General features: G+C 50.4%; 1 protein-coding gene across 1 annotated transcript; it reads left to right on the top strand.

The window, feature by feature from the left end:
- IL22RA1 (interleukin 22 receptor subunit alpha 1) lies at positions 1561-18729 on the top strand. The gene is made up of 7 exons (XM_021095535.1): positions 1561-1711; positions 6829-6961; positions 8083-8261; positions 9972-10147; positions 13185-13323; positions 15462-15583; positions 16770-18729. Exons 1-7 carry the CDS (start codon positions 1669-1671, stop codon positions 17718-17720), a joined length of 1743 nt encoding a protein of 580 aa, XP_020951194.1. The 5' UTR covers positions 1561-1668; the 3' UTR covers positions 17721-18729.

Raw genomic sequence — 21137 nt, 5'->3', positions numbered from 1 at the left:
CCCTTGTCCCTAAAGTCATCTAAGGCCCCACATCCAGAAACTTCTTACATCTTTCAAACTAAAGGACTTTAGTACAAGAGGGTTGTTTACCCAAGTGATGGAAGTGCTGAGAGTCCAATCAGGGACTGGGAAGCAGCCCCAAGATTCACTACAGCAGGAAGCTGCTCCCTCCTTTGAGCCAAAGGGGAAACATGAGATGCTGTTATCAGAAGCCAGACCACCCATCAGAAAGACAGTGGCAGCTGCCTGGCTGGAAGCAGCTGAAGCTCTGGAAGAGACCCAGTTGATGTGTGGGATGCCAATCAAAGTAGAGGAAGAGGGGGGCAATACCCTGACTTTTCTCCACCAGCTGGACAGTCTTCCTCCAGTGTCTCCCATTGGCTGAGCCTATCAGGAAGCCTTGACAAAGGATTCTGGGAAATGTAGTTTCCTGCAATTAACAAGAAAGGTCTGGCACAAACCATACTTTAATTTCCCCAAAGCACAGCTCAAATTTGGCTGTCTCATCAAAGTTTACCAGATGCACAGAGCAAACTGATAACAGTTTACAACAGAGAAAAGAAAAACTTAAATATAAATCCCTCGATATCACAACTTACTACCTCCTAAAGCCAAGACCTCTCTAGCCCCGCTTCGCAGAGCCAGGTCTCCGCCTGCTGTCGTGTGACTGGGGCCAGCCACCTCTCCCAGGAGGCAGAGATCTCTAATCCTGTCCACCCTAACCAGAGTCCAGGCCCCTTCAACTTTCTCTTGAGGCCCAGAGAGAAGGGGGAAAATCATTCCCTAAACACCCATCCCGGTGGAGTTCATGCTATCCCTGTAGATACAGCTCTACATGTCAGGACAGCGTGAGTGGGCAGTTCAAATATTCATTGTTCCAAACTAAAGTCCCATTCCTGAATGTTCCCCCATCTCTAGCACAGTAGGAGTCACTAAAGTTTGAGATCTTTTCTTTTTCTAATGGACTGAAGGTCCCAGACCCCAAAGGCTCGAGGTAGGAGTGCCTGGGCTTCTCACCTTCAGCAGCCTCTCTAGGAGGAAGTCTGTCCCCAAGCGTGGCAGACCTGCTTCAGGACAGGAGGAAGGGCAGCAGAACCCCCCGCCCCCCGTATCTCCTCTTGCCAGAACAAAGCCAAGGGGTCCAGCTTTCCCTCTGCCACCAGGAACATTCTAGAACATATTTTCTGCTCCTTATTTGCTCCAGTTGTTTTCCCTAAGGTGAATTCCTGAGAATGGAACTCCCAGAATGCAGCAAAAAGAATTGGTGGGTTGTAGGCTTTTGATACCAAAGTGCCAAATTGCTCTCTGATAAGGCCATACATCACGGATTATTTTTGCCTGTTCTGCCTCTCAGCTCACTAATAAAGCATTAAAGAGTCTTGGGATGAATCAGCCACCAGACCAGATAAACAAGCCGACCTGTCACTGATGCTGTTCTCTACAACTAAGAAGGGAACTCCCTTGGATCCCGCCCAGGACCTGGAATTCCGAAGCACCCAGGCCAGGTACCTTTGTACCCAGCTCCCGCACCACTCAGGTTCCACCTTCTCTCCTTTCCCCGCCCCCGCGCCTGGGTGGAGCCAGCTGCCAAGGCGCCAAAGCTTCCCAGCCCTCCCTCTGTGCTCAGTCCAGAGTGGAGACCATACGAGGGCTCTGTGCCCGGCCCTCATGAGGACGCTACTGACCTTCCTGGCGGTGGGATCCCTGGTCGGTGAGTGTCCATCGCCCTGTGCTCAGACCTGCCCCCTACCTGGGAGCCAGTGATCTGGGGTCGTCTCCCCTGGAACCCCATCCAGCTCCAGCATAACCAGTTTCAGTTTCTTCTCTGCTGGGCTGAACTGGGTGCCAAGTTTCTCTGGAGAGGTAGATATGAACTTAGCTTGCTGGGGAGGATGAGAAGGTCCCTCAGACCCCAGGTTTTCCCAGAAACTCAAGTGGCCCTCAAGACTTTGGGGATGTAACCACCTGTCTGACCTGGGGGTATGGATCCCCTTACCCCAGTGGATGGAGAAGTAGCTTGAGGGAAATGGACATCCTTGAACCCCTCAAATCTTTCTGATAGATGCTGTACCTCTGTGCCTCTGCTTCTGGCTGGCACTGGCCTGTCATGGGGAGGGACAAGATGGACAGAGCTTGAGTCCAGCCCTTGCCTCCTTCCATGTCCCTATGACCACCTCCTCCAGCCCCTCATGCTGGACCTAAAAGAGCGCTTTCTCCCAGAGTGGCCAGGTCTGTTGCATCAATAGATCTTAAAACCCCCAGAGCTCCTTTGAAAACAGGACTAAAGGACGTAGTTTTCTAATCCAATAAAGTAGGTTTTGGATGTATCCTTATGGAGAAGTTCCAGACCAAGCCATGAGATTCTAGACAGTCTATGTGCTCCCTGGGGTGTTTAATAAATTTCAAGGAACTTTCTTGGGAAGGGAAAGCATAGTCCTGACTGAAGAAGGAGGCGGGCTGGCCTCTGCAAGGCCCCTTCTTGCTCATGTGCAGGATGGAGGCTGTAGAGGCCCGGAGCTTCCTGGCCCCCTCCACTGCTGTGCCCCACGAGTGCTGACCGGATCCATGGGCTTCCAGCCTCTCCTCCACTTGCCAGCAAACGGGGCATTCTCACCACACTGGACTCGTGATGAGCTAGGGAGACTTGATGCATCCCCCGAGAGACCCCAAGTCATGTCCCTTCAGACCCCCCCACCCATTCTGGTTGGAGATTTAGAGGTTCTCAGCCCTTTACCATGGGGGACTCAGGGGAACAGCCCTCAGGAGATTGTTAATATCAGTAAGATCGCTGCAGAGACCCAGGTCCTTTCAGCCCCAGCATCGTTGGGCTGATTCTTGAGCATGTCAAGTTATTTTTGCTTGTTGGTTTGTGTGTCCTTAGCTCCCCATCTCGTTGACATAGAATTGTTTTTCCAAACAAATGAGAAAAACCTCTTTTGATCAAGTCCCCCAGGCTGTCTGTCTCTAGGCAATACGTGTCTCCCCAGGATTTCACAATGTAGACTTTCACCCAGGAAGTGCAGAGGCAACGCAGGCTGAGGAACTGGTGATGGATTAGAGGAAGAGGAATGAGTGGGTAGGAGGAGAGGGGAAATCTTGTTAGACGTCAACACCCCCGAAAAGAGGGGAGCCAGCCACTGTCTACCCACCCACCTTCAGGAAGCCAGCTTCAAATACCTCTTGAAGAATGGGACCAACCTTCACCCAGCCTGGGTCCTTTACCTCCCGAGCCTGTCCCAGCCTCGGCCACCTGCCTCCTCCAAACCCATGTAGCCCACCCAGGATACTGACCCCAACCAGGAACCTTCCCGCTGCAGAGCCTAACCAAGCCTACCCCCAGACACACCTGGCCTTCTCTCAAATCCCACCCTCTCCCCTGCCCTTAACCTCGCCCCCTCACTCAAAGCTGCCACTGAATTCTGACCTCAACTGGACTCCCTCCCTCAACTTAAGACTCAGCCCTGAATCCAGTACCCCTCCCTCCAGAAAGGTCCCCACTTCTGCCCAGACTCAGATGTAAGCAAGATACCACCACTTGGAGCGCAGCAGCACATCCATCACATTGGCTAGAGACAGTAAGAGCTCCCCCTTCTTCCCTTCCCCACACCCCAGGCTCCATCCTGGGGCCCCCAAGAAGCCTGGGACACAAAGGTTTCTGCAGCCTCTGGGTCTGACCAACCCAGAATTAAAGAGGAGCTTGGCCATAGATTTAGCCAGTGGGTGCACTGCAGGGTCGGGCTGTCCTGATATACTTCCCTCCCCGACAAATGCCTCCCAGGCCCATGGACCCCTTTTGCAAAAGCACAGTGTGTGGACTCAGAGCAGAGAAGTAAATAACTCTTCACTCCCTCACTTTCTAGACCTGCTGGAAGTCACGGTCATGGGATGGGTGGGGAGGGGGGTACCCATCACATCAAAGACACCTGTACACACACAGCCTGAAGGCCTTGACTCAACTGGGTCTGCACCTGTTGGCTTCCCACCCCAGCCTGCCAGGCCCTCTGAGCTTGCTCGGTGCCAGCCCTCTCTTCCTTTCCTCAGACCAAGCTTGGAGGCTGACAGAAGAGATTTGCAAGTCAAGGGCTCTCGTTTCCAGTGACATTTGCTTTAGGGGCAGTGCTCTCCCCCCGGGTCCTCTTCTTGGGGCTGTGGCCTTTGCTGCCTTTTCCTGGCCCCATTGCATCCACCCCACATGCAGTCTAGCACTGTGCTGCATATTGCAAGCTGCCTCTCTGAGCCTCAGTTTTTCTCCTCTATAAAATGGGGGTCATGATAGCACCTGCTTCATCTGGTGGTCAGGAGGACTTAACGAGGAGACTTAGTCCAGTGCCAGCACTTGGCATCCATCTCATGCGTGTCAGCTGCTGTGGTCATTATTGCTTATCTTTAGATAAGTCCAATGATTCTTATTTCAGAGATGAAGATATTGAAGTTCGAGTTGCTTCAACAGCTTCTGCAAGGTCACATGTGCCCACATGTGTCCTCACGTATTACTCTCCCCCAGTGTGGCTGCAGAAGGTGCCTTTGCCCTTCTCAGAAGGCATGTGGTGGCTGGGCAGGGATTGGTTCGACCAGCAGAGAGGCAGGAATTCACCAACATCTTCTCCATCTTTGTTTGAAACTACTGACTCTGGACTAGTTACTTTTTCTCTTTTCTTTTCTTTTTTAATCAATGCCATTTATAGTCATTTATTCAATTTGCCATTGGATAATTTGTGGCTTTTTTTTTTTTTTTTTTTTTGTCTTTTTAGGGCCTCACCTGCAGCACATGGAAGTTCCCGGGCTAGGGGTCGAATCGGAACTGCATCTGCCCACCTACACCACAGCCACAGCAATGCCAGATCCGAACTGCATCTGGGATCTACACCACAGCTCACAGCAATGCTGGATCCTTAACCCACTGAGCAAGGCCAGTGATAGAATCAGCATCCTCATGGATACTATTCAGGTTCCTTACCACTGAGCCATAACAGGAACTCAGCGTTTCCTCTTTTTTTTTTTTTCATTTTTTAATTAAAGTGTAGTTGATTTACAATATTCTGTCCATATTTGCTGTACAGCTAAGTGACCTAGTCATATATATACATATATATATACATGTATATGTAAATATATTCCCTTTCTTATATTATCTTCTATCATTGTCTATGCCAAGAGACTGAATATAGTTCCCTGTGCTTTACAGTAAGACCTCATTGCTTACCTATTTTAAATGTAATAGTTTACATCCACTAACCCCAAACTTCCAGGCCATCCTACTCCCTCATCCTCCCCCTTGCCAACCACAAGTCTGTTTTCTATGTCTGTGAGTCTGTTTCTGTTTTGTATATAGGTTCATTTGTGCCATATTTTATATTCCACATATAAGTGATATCATACGGTATTTGTCTTTCTCTTTCTGACTTATTTCGCTTATTATGAGAAACTCTAGTTGCATCCATGTTGCTGCAAATGGCATTACTTCATTCTTTTTATGGCCAAGTATATTCCATTGTGCATATGTACCACATCTTCTTAATCCATTCATCTGTTGACAGACATTTGGGGTGCTTCCATTTCTTGGCTATTGTGAGTAGTGCTGCTCTGAACAGAGGGGTGCATGCATATTTTTGAACTGTAGTTGGGCACGTTACTTCTTAGACTTTCAACATTTAGTTGAAGAGGTCTAAAATATTCTATTGATGGGGACACTAACTTCAGAGGGTGTTGGGACATGAATGAGAAAACAATAGCAGGTGTTGACAAGGAAATGGAATAATTGCACAAACATCGCTGGTGGGTACGTGTGATGGTGCAGCTGCTTTGGAGAACAGTTTGGCAAACAATTTGGCAGGTCTTCAAAAAGTTCAACATAGAATCACCATCTGACCCAGCAGTCCCACTCCTAGCTGAATACCAAGAGAACTGAAAATATATGTCCATTTAAATGGGTACAGGTGTTCCCATTGTGGCTCAGCAGATCATGATGTCGTCTCTGAGGATGTGCGTTCAATTCCTGGTGCTCAGTGGGTTGAGGGTCCAGTGCTGCCTCAAGCTGTGGTGTAGGTCACAGATGCAACTTGGATCTGATGTTGCTGTGGCTTTGGCATAGTCCTTAGCTGCAGCTCCAATTTAACCCCTAGCCCGGAAATTCCATATGCCATGGGTACAGCCCTAAAAAGAAAAAAAAAAAAAAAAAAAAAAAAAAAAAAAAACGTGTACACAAATGTTCACAGCAGCCTTATTCAAAATAGCCGAAAAGTGGAAACAACCCAAATATCCATCAACTGAGGAGAGAATAAACCGTGTGTTCTATCCACACGATGGAATAGTATTCAGCCATAGGAAGGCAATGAGCACAGATTCGTGCTCTGATATGGATGAGCCTTGAAAACATGAAGCTGAGTGAAAGAAGCAAACACAAAAGGCCACGTATTAGAAGACGCTCTTATAGGAAATGTCCAAATAGGCAAATCCATAGAGACAGAGAGCAGATTATTGGTTGCCTGGGGTGGAGGAGGGGAGCAAGGGGGAGTGACTGCTCATGGATCCAAGGATTCTTTAGGGGTGAGGAAAATGTTCTGGAGCCAGATGGTGATAACAGTTACACAACTTTGTGAATGTATTAGGAAACCCCTGAATTGTGTGTTTTCAAATGGTGAATCTTATGGAATGCAAGTCAGAGCTCAATAAACAAAGGGAGGGGGAGAAGCGAAGGGAAGCAGGGCTGGTCAGTCCGCAGTCTCTGGGAAGCGGGTGCTAGCTGTTCTTTCAGTGGGCAGCTTGTTAGAAGGCTGGGGGGTGGGGGGGGGTCTCTGCACCTGCTCAGCCTGTTCTCACTTCTCACAGCTCACATCCCCGAGGACACCTCAGATCTTCTCCAGTACGTGAAATTCCAGTCCAGCAACTTCGAAAACATCCTGACGTGGGACAGCAGGCCAGACAGCTCCCCAGACACCATCTACAGTGTCCAGTATAAGACGTAGGCTTCCCGCCAGCACTGCCTCTTTCTTTCTTTTTTTTTTTGACTTTTATGGCCACATCTTCAGCATATGGAAGTTCCCGGGCCAGGGGTGGAATCCGAGCCACAGCTGTGACCTACGCCACAGCTGCAGCGCAGCAAGATCCTTCTCCCCACTGCACCAGGCCAGGGATTGAACCCGCACCTCCGCAGCAACCTGAGCCACTGCAGTCAGATTCTTAACCCACTGAGCCACAGGGGCAACTCCAATACAACCTCTTTCAACTCTACTCTGAAATGCACCCCTCCAAAAATGACCCACCTTCTTCCATATATGTCCCCACGTGCCACACTTGGACTGGTGGTGTCACAGAGAAGCCCGCCCCCAGATGCCGCTTTGCTGCTTTATGTTTCTTCTGCAGAGGGAGGTTCACGTCCTGGCTAATGAGTACAGACTCTGGGGGCAGACCCCCCAGGCCTGCACACCAGCTCTCACCCCGTAACCCTGGACAGTTGGGTAACCTCACCAAGCCTCCATCTCTCCATCCGTAAAGTGACCATAGCAATAGCACTTTCCTCATAGAGTTGTTTGGCTATTAGCACTTGTGCCTGGCAAAGAATAAGCACCCAATCACTGCTGTATAACTTTGGTGAGACTAGGTCAACAAAGAGCCGTGCCCGACCCTTGCAGCCCCTGCCCCTCCTCGCTCCTGCTCGTCGCCCTTCCCAGCAGGGGACGAGGGTGGCATGAGTTCAGGAGTATGCAAACCTGGGTTCCATTCCTGCTGTCCCTTCATCCTGTGGCAAGTCACTTGGCCTCTTGGAGCCCCAAGCCCCTCATTTGTAAATGGGGCCACCAGAGTGGGAACTGCGAAGGGCCGGGTTCAAATCCTGGCTCCTCGCACCCAGGCTTCAAACACCTGGGCTACCTTTACTTCCTTAAGCCTCAGCTCCATTACTTGAAAAGGAGGGAGGATAATGCAGGAAACTCCCTTTGTGAGGACTAACAGACCGTCCACATAAAGGGCCTGGGACACAAGTGCTAAGTAAATAGTCAACATCCTTATCACTATTAATAAACCCCAGGCCTGGTGCCAAGTCTGTTCATTAAAGCTGTGCTCCGGCCCTTCCCTCGCCCACAGGTACGGAGAGAGAGAGTGGCTGGCGAAGGAGGGCTGCCAGCGGATCACACGGAAATCCTGCAACCTGACCTTGGAGACGGGGAACCTCACCGAGCTCTACTACGCCCGGGTCACCGCCATCGACCCAGGAGGCCGGTCAGCCACCAAGATGACAGACCGGTTCAGCTCGCTGCAGCACAGTGAGTGGGAGCCCCTCATTGCTCGGGGGTGGGAGGAGAATGGCCTCTTCCCCTCTGCAGTGGGTGGAGGCCCCAGAAGCGCTCTGCTTCCCTGGGCCCGTTAGGGCTGTGGCTTTTAGGGAAGGCGCCCTGACTAGACAGCCTCCCTGGTGAGGCTGTTCATCTTCCTCCATCTCCATCCCGACCTCCCTTGTTCAGGCCACCTTCGTCTTGCTTCTCCCCCGTACCCACCTGTATCTTGCTTCCTAACTCAAACCCCACCCCCACCTTGACGCTTTTGCAATCCGTAGTCTTGTCTCATCTTCAGCATCACCTCCCCAGCGATACTCCTCCCCCCAGCCACAACAACCCCATCGCCCTAGGTCCCCGCCTGCTAGTCTCTGTCCCAATGAATTCTTCGCTGTCATCAGAGCTCAGATCACAATCTGCAGTCACTGTGTTTGCTTGCACATGGATCATCCACCTGCCCCACTGAAAGGCGAGGGCATGCGTGGGCGTGGAATCCATTGTATTCCCAACCCTTATCATAGCATCTGGCCAATAGGAGGTGCTCAATACGTAAGTGATGAAAGATGGATGGATGGATGGGTGGGTGGATGGGCTGCCAAACTCTCCAAGCAAGTTAAGCAGGGGATGATGTTCACTAACTGAACAGCCACATGATTATTTTTAAGAAAATAAATAATGAAGTTAAACAAGTTATGCTTTTTCTCAGCTTGTTCAGTTAAGGCATGTTTATTGTAGAAAATTTGGAAAATACAGAAATATGCAAAGGAAAATAAAAATAGGCCCAAATAATCTGAACACTGAAATTGCAATTACTGGCAACCGTATCTACTCGTTTGTGGTCTGGTTGGCTGGTTGCTTTCCATATAATGGTATCACGAACATTCGCCCATGTCATTAAATATTTTTCCACAGTGTGATATTTTGCAGCTGCAAAAACGATCCATTCCATGGAAGTATCCTGACTGACTTCCCTAATTCCCTTTTGGAAGACATTTAACTCAGTTTTTCAATTTTATAAACAACACTGACCTGAACATTCTTCCAGCTCAGATTTTTTTTTTTTATCTTTGAGGTCAATGGATCCTTGAGGACTTTTTATAAATTAGCTTACGGGGGAGTGAGGTTCATGAATCCCTGAAATTGAGTGCAAGGTTTTTGTAAACGTACATTTGGGGGGAGAGAAGAGCCATGGCGTTCTTCCATGAACACCCCCTTCCATTCCCAAAGGGGTCTGTAAACCAGTAAAGGTCATTGGGCTATTTGGAAAATTCCGTCTTGAGAGAGATTACGTCTTAGGGCTGACTTTGAGGCTAAGTCGAGGAGGTTGGGCACCTCACACATCGTTTAGGATATGTAGCCCAATCATCCAGTCCCAAAGTTGTCATTGCCAATGGACGAGAAGGCAAGGTGCTCTAGGAAGACTCAAGGTGGAAATGTATGGAGGCCGGAGCAGCACGTGACCAACCTAGGGGACCAGGCCCCTCTCCCCGGGCTCTCCCCGTTCACGCTTGGTCACCCTTTCTGCCAGTCTTACACCCAAACACCAGTTGCTTGCCGAATTTTTCTCTTCTCACCCATTTAATTAGCTGGTGCTTTCAGAAGCACAGCTGGGGCTGGGCTGGGAAGAGGGGAAGCCATGGTCCAAGGCAGCTTCAAGACACTCCTGGCTGATTCCAACTTTTTATCTCTCCCTTTTCCAAGCTATCATCAAACCACCTGATGTGACCTGCATCCCCAAGGTGAGATCCATCCAGATGATAGTCCATCCCATCTACACGCCCATTCGCGCAGGGAATGGCCACCAGCTAACCCTGGAAGACATCTTTCAGGACCTGTTCTACCGCATTGAGCTGCACATCAATGACACCTACCAAATGGTAAATATACGTGCCACCTTGGTCCTTCCCTGCCTTGAAAACCCATTTCCCTCCTATATGACTCTAAGTAGAAAGGAGATGTATTATATAAATTAGCATTTCCCAAAATACGTCCACAGCATCCCTCTTATAGATTCACATATACAATCATGCACTAAAGCTTCTGACAAGTCCTGCAAAGTCAAGACTCTCATTTTGATTCATTTAATACCACTTATCTCACATTTATTTGATCAGAGAAATGCCTTTTATTTTGCATTACATATGTGTTTTTATTCCTTGCCTTAATGCCTTCTAACATCCCAGGAACAATTAATTTCTATTAACATCCTCAGGTTTCCACTTTGGAAAATGCTGGAATCAACTGCTACTTCAGTGATTCTTTTTGCTGGTTCCCCACTTTTTAGGGAGTATCCACTTTCTGGATACAGGCAGTGTCTTAAGATCAATAATAATGAAAGGTGGAAGGTGAGGACATAAATTGTCAAATGATATGCAAGTTATTTCTTTTTATATTCAGAAAATAAAATAGGTAGTGTTTTCCCCTGTGCCACTAATCCATAATTTCTGCACTCAAGGATCTTATCATCTAATGGACGGAGAGAGAGTTAAGACAAGAATTCAAACAGCTCTCGGTAGAGGAAAATAAGAGAGTTGTGTGGGGTGGAGTGGAGGAGAGAGGAGCTGTCAGCTCCGAGGTTTGGACACATTTCCAGAACAGAAAACTTTCAGAGGCTGATACCAGTTTCTGAGGTGCACCCGCTAATATATGCTTGTTTTGTCACTAAATCTTCACCATAACCCTATGAGGTGGGTGCTATTATCTCCATTTTCTGAATGAGAGAACAGCGGTTCAGAGAACTTAAGTCACTTGCTCAGGATTGTTCAGCAAATAACAGCATAGTCAAGATTCGAATTCAATTTGGTTCTAAACCCACATGCCCCCCTAGGCCCCACCTCCCCACCCTACTGGCCTACACTGTCCACCATGATCAGAGAGAGAAGCAGGAAAACTCAGGATATTGTTGGGACACACAAAACTGCCCATTTGGGTTGGAGCCTAAGGGACATGGAGAACAGTTTCTCAAACAAGGTTCCAAGCCATCAGCATCTCCCATGGCATTTGTTTAAAAGGCAGGGTCTTGGGCCCCCTTATAATCCACTTCATCGAATTCTAGAGTTGCACACCAGGGGCTGAATTTTAGGGAGCAACCCAGTACTTCTTACCCACCCTGAAGTTTGAGAACCACTGATGGAGAGGAGCAAGGGGAGCTAAACCTGAGAAGACAGGCTGGGGCCAGGCTGTAGAGGTCAGGAGGGTGGGTGGAGGAATCTTTATTTCAGTAGTCGGGGGAGAGGGAGTGGTTAGAGATTACCGAGCAGGGAGAGTCCTTATCACAACTAATTTTTGGTAAATATTTGCGGTTTTACTGAATATTTTATTATTATAGATTTACAGTTTAAGTCAGTTTGTGGTCAGAGGACATATTCTGTATGATTTCAGTCCTTTAAGGGGACTTGTTTGATGGCCCGACATATGGCCTATCTCAGTGAAGGCTCCATGTGCACTTGAAAAGAATATGGTGCAGGTGTTTGGTGGAGTGCTTTATAAATATTCATTAGATAAAGGTGGATAATAGAGTTATTCAGATCTTCTGTGTCTTTCCTGATTTGTGGGAGGCCTATTGTTCTTTTAATTGCTGAGAGGATTACAATCTCCAGCTTTGATTGTGGGTTTGTCTATTTTCCCCTTTAAGTCTGTGCATATTGGAAAATCTATGATCACATTTATGACTGTTGTGTCTCCATTTATCATTATGAAGTGTCCCTTTTTATCTCCAGGAACTGTTTTTATGGAACTCTACCTTATCTGCTGTTAATAAACTCCAGCCTTCTTATAACTGGCATGGCATATCTTTTCACTTCCATTTGTGTTCACCCTATCCGTGCCTTTATATTTCAAGCGTACCTCTGGCAGACAACATTCTGACAGTTTTTCCCTTTTTAAAAATTGAGATGTAATTCATACACCATACAATTCGAAAGTGTAGGATTCGGTGGCTTTTGGTACATTCAGAGTGTTGCCCAACCATCACCACGATTTAATTCTCTCTCTTCTATTGATCTGTTTTCACGTTCTCTGATGTTCAGTCCTCTCCAATCTGTTGTTTAGACCATTCGGTGGGGATTTTTTTTTTAATTATTTTTCAGTTCTAAAGTTTTAATGTTTAGCTTCTCTATGCTACGGAGAATTCCTAGGCATTCATTCATTATAAGCACATTTTATTTATCTTCCTTGAGCGTAGTTATACCAGCAGTTATAAAATCATCGTCTACCGACATTTTGGTCACCTTGGGGCAGGTCACCATTGACTGTTTCTCTTCCTGAATATGGATTACATTTTTTTTCTCGTTTTTATATATGTCTAAAAATTTTGGAATGCATCTTGGACATTGTGAATGATATGATGAGAGGAGAACGGTGAGGTGGTGGTGGTGATGGTGGTGTTGGTAGTGATGGTGGTGAAGGTGATAGTATGTGGTGATAGTGGTGGTGGTGGTAGTGGTAGAAATGGTGGTGATAGTGACGGTGGTGATGACGATGGTATGGTGGTGATGGTGTAGTGGTAGTGGTGGTGATGGTGGTGGTGGTGGTGATGTTGATGGTATGGTGGTAGTGGTGGTAATGGTGATGGTATGGTGGTGATGGTGTGGTGGTGATGCTGGTGATAGTGATAGTGGTGATGGCGGTGATAAAAACAGCAACTAGTATTTATAGAGTGCTTACTATGTACCAGACAGTGTTCCAAGTGAAAGCACACAGAGGTTGCAACTGACTGGATTTGGGGAGAAAGCAGAAGGTAGGGGAATGGAAATGGAGCACTGGAGACTGACTTCTACCAGTTTGTGGTTTGGGCAGCTGGTGGTACCATTTGACTCAGTGCAATAACCCAGGCAGAGGTTAAGGGGGTGCGCTTGGGCTCCATACGGAGCTGGTGTGTCAAAGATGTTACTCTGGGTTCTCTGTCAAATTCAGCACCTTGGAGGGAAGCAGAGAGAATTCGAGTTCATTGGCCTGACCCCTGACACGGAGTTCCTTGGGACCATTGTGATTTTTGTCCCCACCTGGTCCAAGGAGAGCGCCCCCTACATGTGCCGGGTGAAGACCCTGCCAGGTAAGTTCAGCCGAAGCCGGAGGGAAGTGGGACTCCTGAATTCCAACCTTGACTCTGTGCTTTCCCCCCTGTAACCAAGGTGAGGCTTGACAGTGCTCTGAAAAACTACAGAAGGGTTATTAGTGTATTATTAAAGTCAATCTTTGCTTATTCCATAAATGAGTTAGCTGGTAGGTTATCCCAGCAAATGTTTAATCTCCACCCTCCAGCCTATGTCTGAATTTCCTCTCTCTGGCAAACTGTGTATCCTGGCAAAGCAAATTCACCTTAATATTAACTCAGATGCAGATGGAGAGAAGAAACAATAAAAAAGATCCCTCAATACCTTCCGTAGTCAAATAAAAATAACAGTGTTTATAATAGCATTTCTGAAGTGCCGACCAGGGACCAGACACATGAACAACCCATGAAGCATCTTCAATCCACTGGGAAAACTGAAGTTCAAAGTGGTTAAGTAACTTTCCCAAGATTGCACAGATGGTGAGGGATAGAACTAGACCTGATGGCAGAGAACACCTTCTCACCACTGTGCTACTATAGAAATCGTTTTGAGTCATTGGCTTGGTAAGATGGTGTCCCGTGCTCCCTTCCCATAGCACACTGAAACTTGACTCTCTTCGTAAGCGTCATGATGTTTTTATTAGCGTTTATTTTCATAGAGATAGAAATGTTGTAATGCTGTAAGTTTAGAGGATGAAATGGAGAGCACTGGATTGGATGGATTTGGAAACTCAGTCTGCCCCTTAGTCATCGTGTTTAGATTAATGACGTCAGTAGGTGACTTCCGTTGTGATGAGCTGTAGCGAGGCGGCTGCTAGAGGGTGAGCCCGAGGGTATAACCGCAGCTTGGCGGAAGCATCATCAGGTAGGTTCAGGTCCTCAGCTTTGTTTGGAAACACAATTCATCAGTTTCCCCAAGAGCCCGCAAGAGACGGGCTTCTCCACCTGGGTCTCTGTGTGTTGGTTTTCATAGGAAGATATGCCTGGTGAAACAGCCAGCCCTGGCCACTTGCATGGGACATGTCCTTGCTGGGGAAAGAGCCACATAAAGACCAGAATAGAACTTGGCAACAGGAGAGCTAGAAAAAGGAAACCAACTTCACAGGCACTGAGCTGGGAGTGTATCTATGATTTGTGACCCTCTCAAGATAAATCTTGTCCATTACTTCTTTCTTACCAAGCCCTTCTCCAGTCCCACTTGGGTTGGCGACAGGAAGTGTGACATGCCCAGAATTGGCTGCACCCACGCACCCCAAATATGCAGGACCACAGGGAGGAGGCACGGCACTGAAGCCCTTGGCTGTCCTCTCCTTCTGTTTTAGAAAGCATGGTGCCTCCCCACGCTCCCTCTTGAGAGAGGTCTTCCTGGTACCCAGCTCATACCTGGGTGGAGAGGTGGGGAGGACAGGCCCCTCCCACTGTCAGCTCTCCCCTCCCTTTGCTTCTTCCCCCACCCCCAACCAGGACGGACCTTAGACCCAGGCAAGAGGGGCCCTTGTCTGAGCCCTGCTCTGGCCATGGCCCGCCTGACAAGATGAAGAGTCCTTAGGTCCAAGAGGGCAGATCCCTCTGGAACCTGTGACCCCTGAAATTCCCTATACCAATGACCAGAGCCTGTGTCCAGTCTAAGTAGATCTCTTCTGTGGGTCTTTCCAGAAGTCAGACTCTCTGTTGGTGTACAGGCCCTCAGCCCACAGGGCAGCCAGCGGCCAAGGGGTGGATATTTGTAGTGGACATGGATAAACTTGGCCATGAGCCCATATCCTTGTGTGGGAGGCCCCTATGGGCCCACGGACACCCTCCCTGCCCCTCTAGCTCTCAGCACAGTACCCTAAGGAGGCCAAGAATCAAAGCTCAAACCTGGCCTTCCAGCTAGTTATGAAAAGTGCTTTTATCAAGGTGACAGCACAGAACTTCTTTTGCTTAATGTAAAACCGTGATTTACAAATCTGACTATTTAGACATAGGGTGTGTGCCCCTCCCTTTATGCCCTCGTCCTGGCCCTGCGAGCGTTGGGGCTAGGAGAGTCCTTCCCAGGCCTGGCCCGAGAGGTGGGGTGGGGGTCGGGGGGAGGCCTGAGTTTGCAGCCCCCATGCTTGCAACCTCACGCTCCCTGCTCTGGCCTCTTGTTCACCCAGATCGCACGTGGACCTACTCCTTCTCCGGCGCCGTCCTGTTCTCTATGGGCTTCCTCGTCGCCGGGCTCTGCTACCTGGGCTACAGATACATCACCAAGCCACCGCCGCCTCCCAACTCCCTGGTGAGCAGGGGCCCCCGGGGCCAGAGGGGGAGGCCTGGGGGAGGGCAGGCCCAGGGACCCAGCCTCTCCCTCACTTCCCCCGCCAACCTAAAGACATGGCTGGCAGCTCCCGGGGTGTCCCAGAGAGCGCTAGGTGATCTGGAAGAGAGGTGTGGAATAGAAAACCCATGTGGCTTTCATGGGGGCGGCGGTAAGCACACCCCATCTGAACCAGCAGCTCAGATACTACCAGCCCAGTGTTGCCACATTTTCACTTTTTTTTACAAGAGAGGTCAGAATTTCAGACTGGAACGTGCATCCTCCCACTTTTCAAATCATGGCAACTAATTTTTAAAGACTTAGCCCTGAGTTCCCACTGTGGCTCAGTGGGTTAAGAACCCAACTAGCATCCATAAGGACGGGAGTTTGATCGCTGGTCTCGCTCAGTGGGTTAAGGATCTGACATTGCTGCAAGTGCAGCATAGGTCATAGATGCAGCTCCCATCTGGATCTTGCCTTGCTGCGTCTGCGGCGTATGCCGGCAGCTGCAGCTCCAATTCAACCCGTAGCCTGGGAACTTCCATAGGGCGGGTGCAGCCCTAAAAAGCAAAAAAATAAATTAAAAATAAAAATAAATAAAAATAAAAATTCAGCTCTAGCAAACCATACAAGTCCCATCAGCAGCCCGAGTCTGGCCACTGGCACCACGTCTTTGCCGAAGCAGCAGTGCTGGATCATCTGGGGCTGGAGGAGTCAACTCGGCCCATCCACCCCTCCCAGTCAAAAGCCAGATGAGCCATTTCCTGTAGAACTATCCAGGCCTCCCCCATCCCCCATTCTTTCCCATTTTTCTCTCTACATTAGGCCCCTGGGGCCCAAGGAGCTGAGGAACAGCTGAACCACCTTGAAGGCATCCCCCAGGGTGACCCCAAATCCAAGGCCGCCATCCTCATAGAGAAGCCACAGCCTCACCTCTCTCCCTCCATAACTCAGACATTAGACGAGGCCCTCAGCCAACAGGCTGGAAGCCCTGTCCCTTCACGGAGGCCCCAGCACTTAGGGGCTTACTCATCTGAAAGCCCCTGGTGGTCTGCCCCTTCCCCTCCACCCCCGCCCCGGGGAGGACCACACAGAGGACCGTGGCACCTGCCGCAGCCTCAGGGAGCTCCGAACACACACTAACACGTGGGCTCTTCTCCCTACACAGAACATCCAGCGCGTACTGACTTTCCAGCCTCTGCGGTTCATCCAGGAGCACGTCCTGATCCCCGTCTTTGACCTCAGCGGCCCCAGCAGCCTGGCCCAGCCTGTCCAGTACTCCCAAGTCAAGGTCCCTGGGCCCAGGGAGCCCCCAAGAGCCCCACCGCTGCACAGCCTGTCTGAGATGGCCTACCTCGGGCAGCCGGACCTCTCCATCCTCCGGCCCTCTGGAAGGCCACCTCACCAGACACTCCCTCCAGTGTCCTATGCCCCCCAGGCTGCCCCTGAGAGCAGACCCCCGTCCTACGCACCTCAGGTAACCCCAGAAGCTAAAGCACCCTTCTACACTCCACAGGCCGTCCCTGAGGTCCAGCCTCTTTCCTACACCCCTCAGGCCACGCCGGACAGCTGCCCTCCTTCCTATGGGCTATGCCTGGAAGGTTCTGGCACAGACTCTCCACCTTTGACACTGCCTGGTCCCAAACACCTCAGAACTGAAGGTCAGCTCCAGAAGGAGGCACCAGTTGGAGGCTGCGTCCCAGGTGGCCTTTCTCTGCAGGGGGTGACCTCCTTGGGGATGGAGGACCCCCAAGAAGAAAAATCCTTCTGCCAGCATCTGGAGGTTCACACGGACAGAGCACCTGACTCTAAGGTTAAGCGCAAGGGAGAACCAGGGACCCCAGCCTACCTCAAGGGCCGGCTGCCTCTCCTCTCCTCTGTCCAGATCGAGGGCCACCCTGTGTCCCTCCCTTTGCAAACTCCTTCCCTCCCATGTTCCCCCACGGATGAGGGTCCCAGGTGGGGCCTGCTGGAGTCCCTTGTGTGTCCCAATGAGGAGGGTCCAGTGTCGGAGATGGAGGGCAAGACCCCAGGCCCTCAGGCCCCGGAACTGGAGTCACCCACGGAACTGGACTCTCTTTTCAGAGGCCTGGCCCTGACCGTGCAGTGGGAGTCCTGAGCGGAGAACAGGGCGGGCCTGGGGCTTCCTCCTGCCCCTGTCCCCACCTCGTATCTTCAGCCATCACTCCCACAGCCAGCGGTGTTGCGCACCCTGTAGCCCAGCCCCAGGCGGGTGCCCTCGAGGAACCAGCAAAAGGAGGAGGCTGGGCCCCTGCTGGGGCTGAGCTCCCATCGGAGCACCAAGGCGTGAGAAGCACTCCAGCAGAGGAGTTACAGAAGTGCATTGTGTGCAAACAAGCATGTGCACGCCGAGTTCTGCATGTGCAGGATGCACTGTTGGAGTTAATGCAGGGAACCGCCCGGCTCCCAACACGCTGGACACCAAGTTCTCCAGGAGCCAGTTTCATAATCTAGTTCAGCCGAGTGAGGTCTCTGGCCCCTCTGAGATTCCCCAAAGTTGAGAAAAGGAGCCTGAAAAAGGATGCCTCGTACCAGGATGGGCAGAACCAGAACAACCCCCACCTCTGCCAAGTCCAGGGACAGCTCGATGGCAAGACAACAGGGAGGGGTGTGGCCTGCAGCTCCTTCCCAACCAGGGCCCTTCCTGAAACTGCACCATTTTAGCTTCGTGCCTCTGTGAGAGGCTTTACCCCAAGTGAAATGCAGGCCCAACAGGGAGGGAGAACACAAACCTTTTCTGTGGGCAGGAGTTTCAGACCCTATGCTGGGAGCAGGGGCGGTGGGGTGGGGGTGGGGGGGTTGTTGAAAGGAACAGGGGGCCATGAGGCACCTGAAGGAGACACAACAACAAATTGTACTTACTTCACAACGTTGCAAACTCAGCCTTGGGTTCAGCCCATCTCAAATTCCACCCTTCCTACTTGCGAGCTGGGTGACTCCAAGCAAATGAATCACTGCTCAAAACCTCAGTTTCCTCATCTGTATAATGGGGATACTAACACCTACCTCACAGGGTTGTGGTAAGGATGACATTAAATAATATCTGTAAAGTATCTCAGAGTGCCTGGCACGTGGCCGTTGCCCAATAAACAGTAGCTCTTTCCTGTTGTGATCTGTTTTTTTTTTTTTTAATTGGACAATACAAGAGTAACCCACTCCCCCTGTTCAGGTTGATTTTGGATCTCATGGGTTCAAATTACCCTGAATTCCTCAGCATGACCCCAGGCCAAGCTGAAGGGGCCGGACCGTCTAGGAGCAGGCGAGCGAAAGGATTGCTAGAAACGCATGGAACCTTTTCCCTGAGCTCAGAGGCGGAAGCTGTTTTAGGGATGACTGTAGCATTCTCATTCGGCCTTGAAAGGAGCCCCTAGGCCTGCCTCCCTGACACCCCACTAAAGGCAGCTCAAGGCTACCTGGCCTTGCAGCCCGTACACCTGCTCCTCTGTAAAGGCAAGGCCCTCGTCTGAGCTTTCAGTCTGCCTCGCATCCTCTGTATCATTGCATCTCACACGACCCTTGCTGTCAGGCCAAGTCCACGTGCCCCATGCACAGTGAAACCAAACAAACTGAAATGTTGACGTTTGGAGCAGAGCAAGTTTTATGGCATGATCCTGTAAGGAGACAGGTGGCTCATGCCCTCCAAATACCCCCAGCTCCCGGAACCAAAATTGTAAAGTTTTTTTTTTTGTTTTGTGTTTTTTCCTTTTTAGGGCCACTCCCACAGTATATGGAAGTCCCCAGGCTAGGGGCTGAATGGGAGCTGCAGCCGTAACAACATCAGATCCAAACCACATCTGGAACCGACACCACAGCTCATGGCCATGCCGGATCCTTAACCCACTGAGCGGGGCCAGGGATGGCACCCGCATCCTCGTGGGTACTAGTCGGGTTTGTTACGGCTGAGCCATAATGGAAACTCCCCTGTACAGCATGTTTAAAGGCAAGGTGAGGGAGGGGCATGGTTGGTTGTTGCAAACTCTCGGTGCAGAAATCCTTTGGTCTTGTAGCTGTCCGCAGGGGTCAGGTCACAATGTTCCTAGAAACCGCCCACAAGATACATGCCATTCCTCAGAGAGGACCTAAAACAGAGGCTATGGGGGGAGGGGCTGCCCCGAGAAGGCGCTGTAGAGTCCTGCTCAGTTACACTCCGAAGAGGAAACTGAAGCCCAGAGAGGAGAAGGGACTCCCCCATGGGCTCCCCCTGGGGCCGTGACGCAGTCAGAGCTCAGAGCAGGTGCTTTTTGTCTTCATCAGGAGAAGGAGCTTCCCACGCGGGCCTGGATTCTTGGAAGATGAGCTTCCTGGGGCAGAAGGATGGGAGGAGGGTCCCCGTGGGGTCCCAGAGGGGCCAAGGCCCCCATCCCCCTTCGGAACCAAAGCCCTGTCTGCACATTTCAGAGAAACAGGATCAAAGTCCAGCGGCCCCGGGGTGACCCTTTCCAGAGTGTGCACTGGCCTCCCGTCTCTGTACCCGGTACGTCTCCCCTCCCCTCCCTCACCCCTTCCCTTCCTGCGACACAGCACCAGGCAGTGCTGTCTTATCTGTTTGTCATTAATATTTAACACCGCTTCAGGGTCACTGGTTTCGATGCAATAGCTCTGTAGCCGAGGAGTGGGCCGCCCTCTCAAGCATCCCTGGCCCATTCTCCTCCCAGCCGCTGCTAAACTGGTGCATGCTTGCTCCCTTCCCCCACACTGCAAACAGGTCCACTTCCTGTCATTCAGGACGGGACGAACGTGGCCAAAGGTTGACTGTCTCACCTTGTTTAGTGATGAAAAACTGCTTAACAGCTGGACTGTTCTCACCCGGTGAGCAGGGCAGGGTGTCACAGAGGTTTTTTATTAAAAGCCATAAACAGCTCTTTCAACTCACAAGGCCACAAAGCTCTCTAAGCAGATGTTCCTACCAGCCCATGACTTCCTGAGTCCTGTGACCCTCCTCAGGCTGGCCCTGTCCCCACTGCAGGGCAGGAACTAGGTTGCTTCCCCCCCTCTAGTCGGCCTGGCAGGCAGCCCCAGCTGCAGATGCAGCTGGAACCCACTAGAGGGCAGAGTGTCAGAGGTTCCAAGGCTGCATTGGGGCCCAGGCTTTCCTGAGTGTCTTAGGCCTTGACCTGGCAGCCCAGGCCCCACCCAGTCTAGAGGAAGGTGAGTCTGTGAAAAGTCACCTGCCTCCAAGTCACCCAGAGCCCAGCCCAGGAGTAAACGAATGGCAGTGGCCGAAAGAAGATCTCAACCATGCTGCTGGGAAGTTCCTGCATGCTGCTCATTCTTCCAATAACCTTCCATAATGGCTGCATTGCTGATATTTTGCAAAGAGGAAAATGTGACTCAGACAGGTTACTCTCCCAAGTTTTAATAAACCTGCCTTACCATGAGAATCCCCTAAGGAGCTCAATAAAAATACAGCTTCCTTAGCTGCAGAGTCCACAGCTCCTGGGGAATCCAGAATTTTAATAAACTCCTATAGTGATTCCTCTCAGACAAGCAGAGGAAACTGCTTTTTTTTTTTTTT

Source organism: Sus scrofa, chromosome 6 (assembly GCF_000003025.6).
Source record: "Sus scrofa isolate TJ Tabasco breed Duroc chromosome 6, Sscrofa11.1, whole genome shotgun sequence".
NCBI lineage: Eukaryota > Metazoa > Chordata > Mammalia > Artiodactyla > Suidae > Sus > Sus scrofa.
This window is presented reverse-complemented; position numbering and strand designations above follow the sequence as displayed.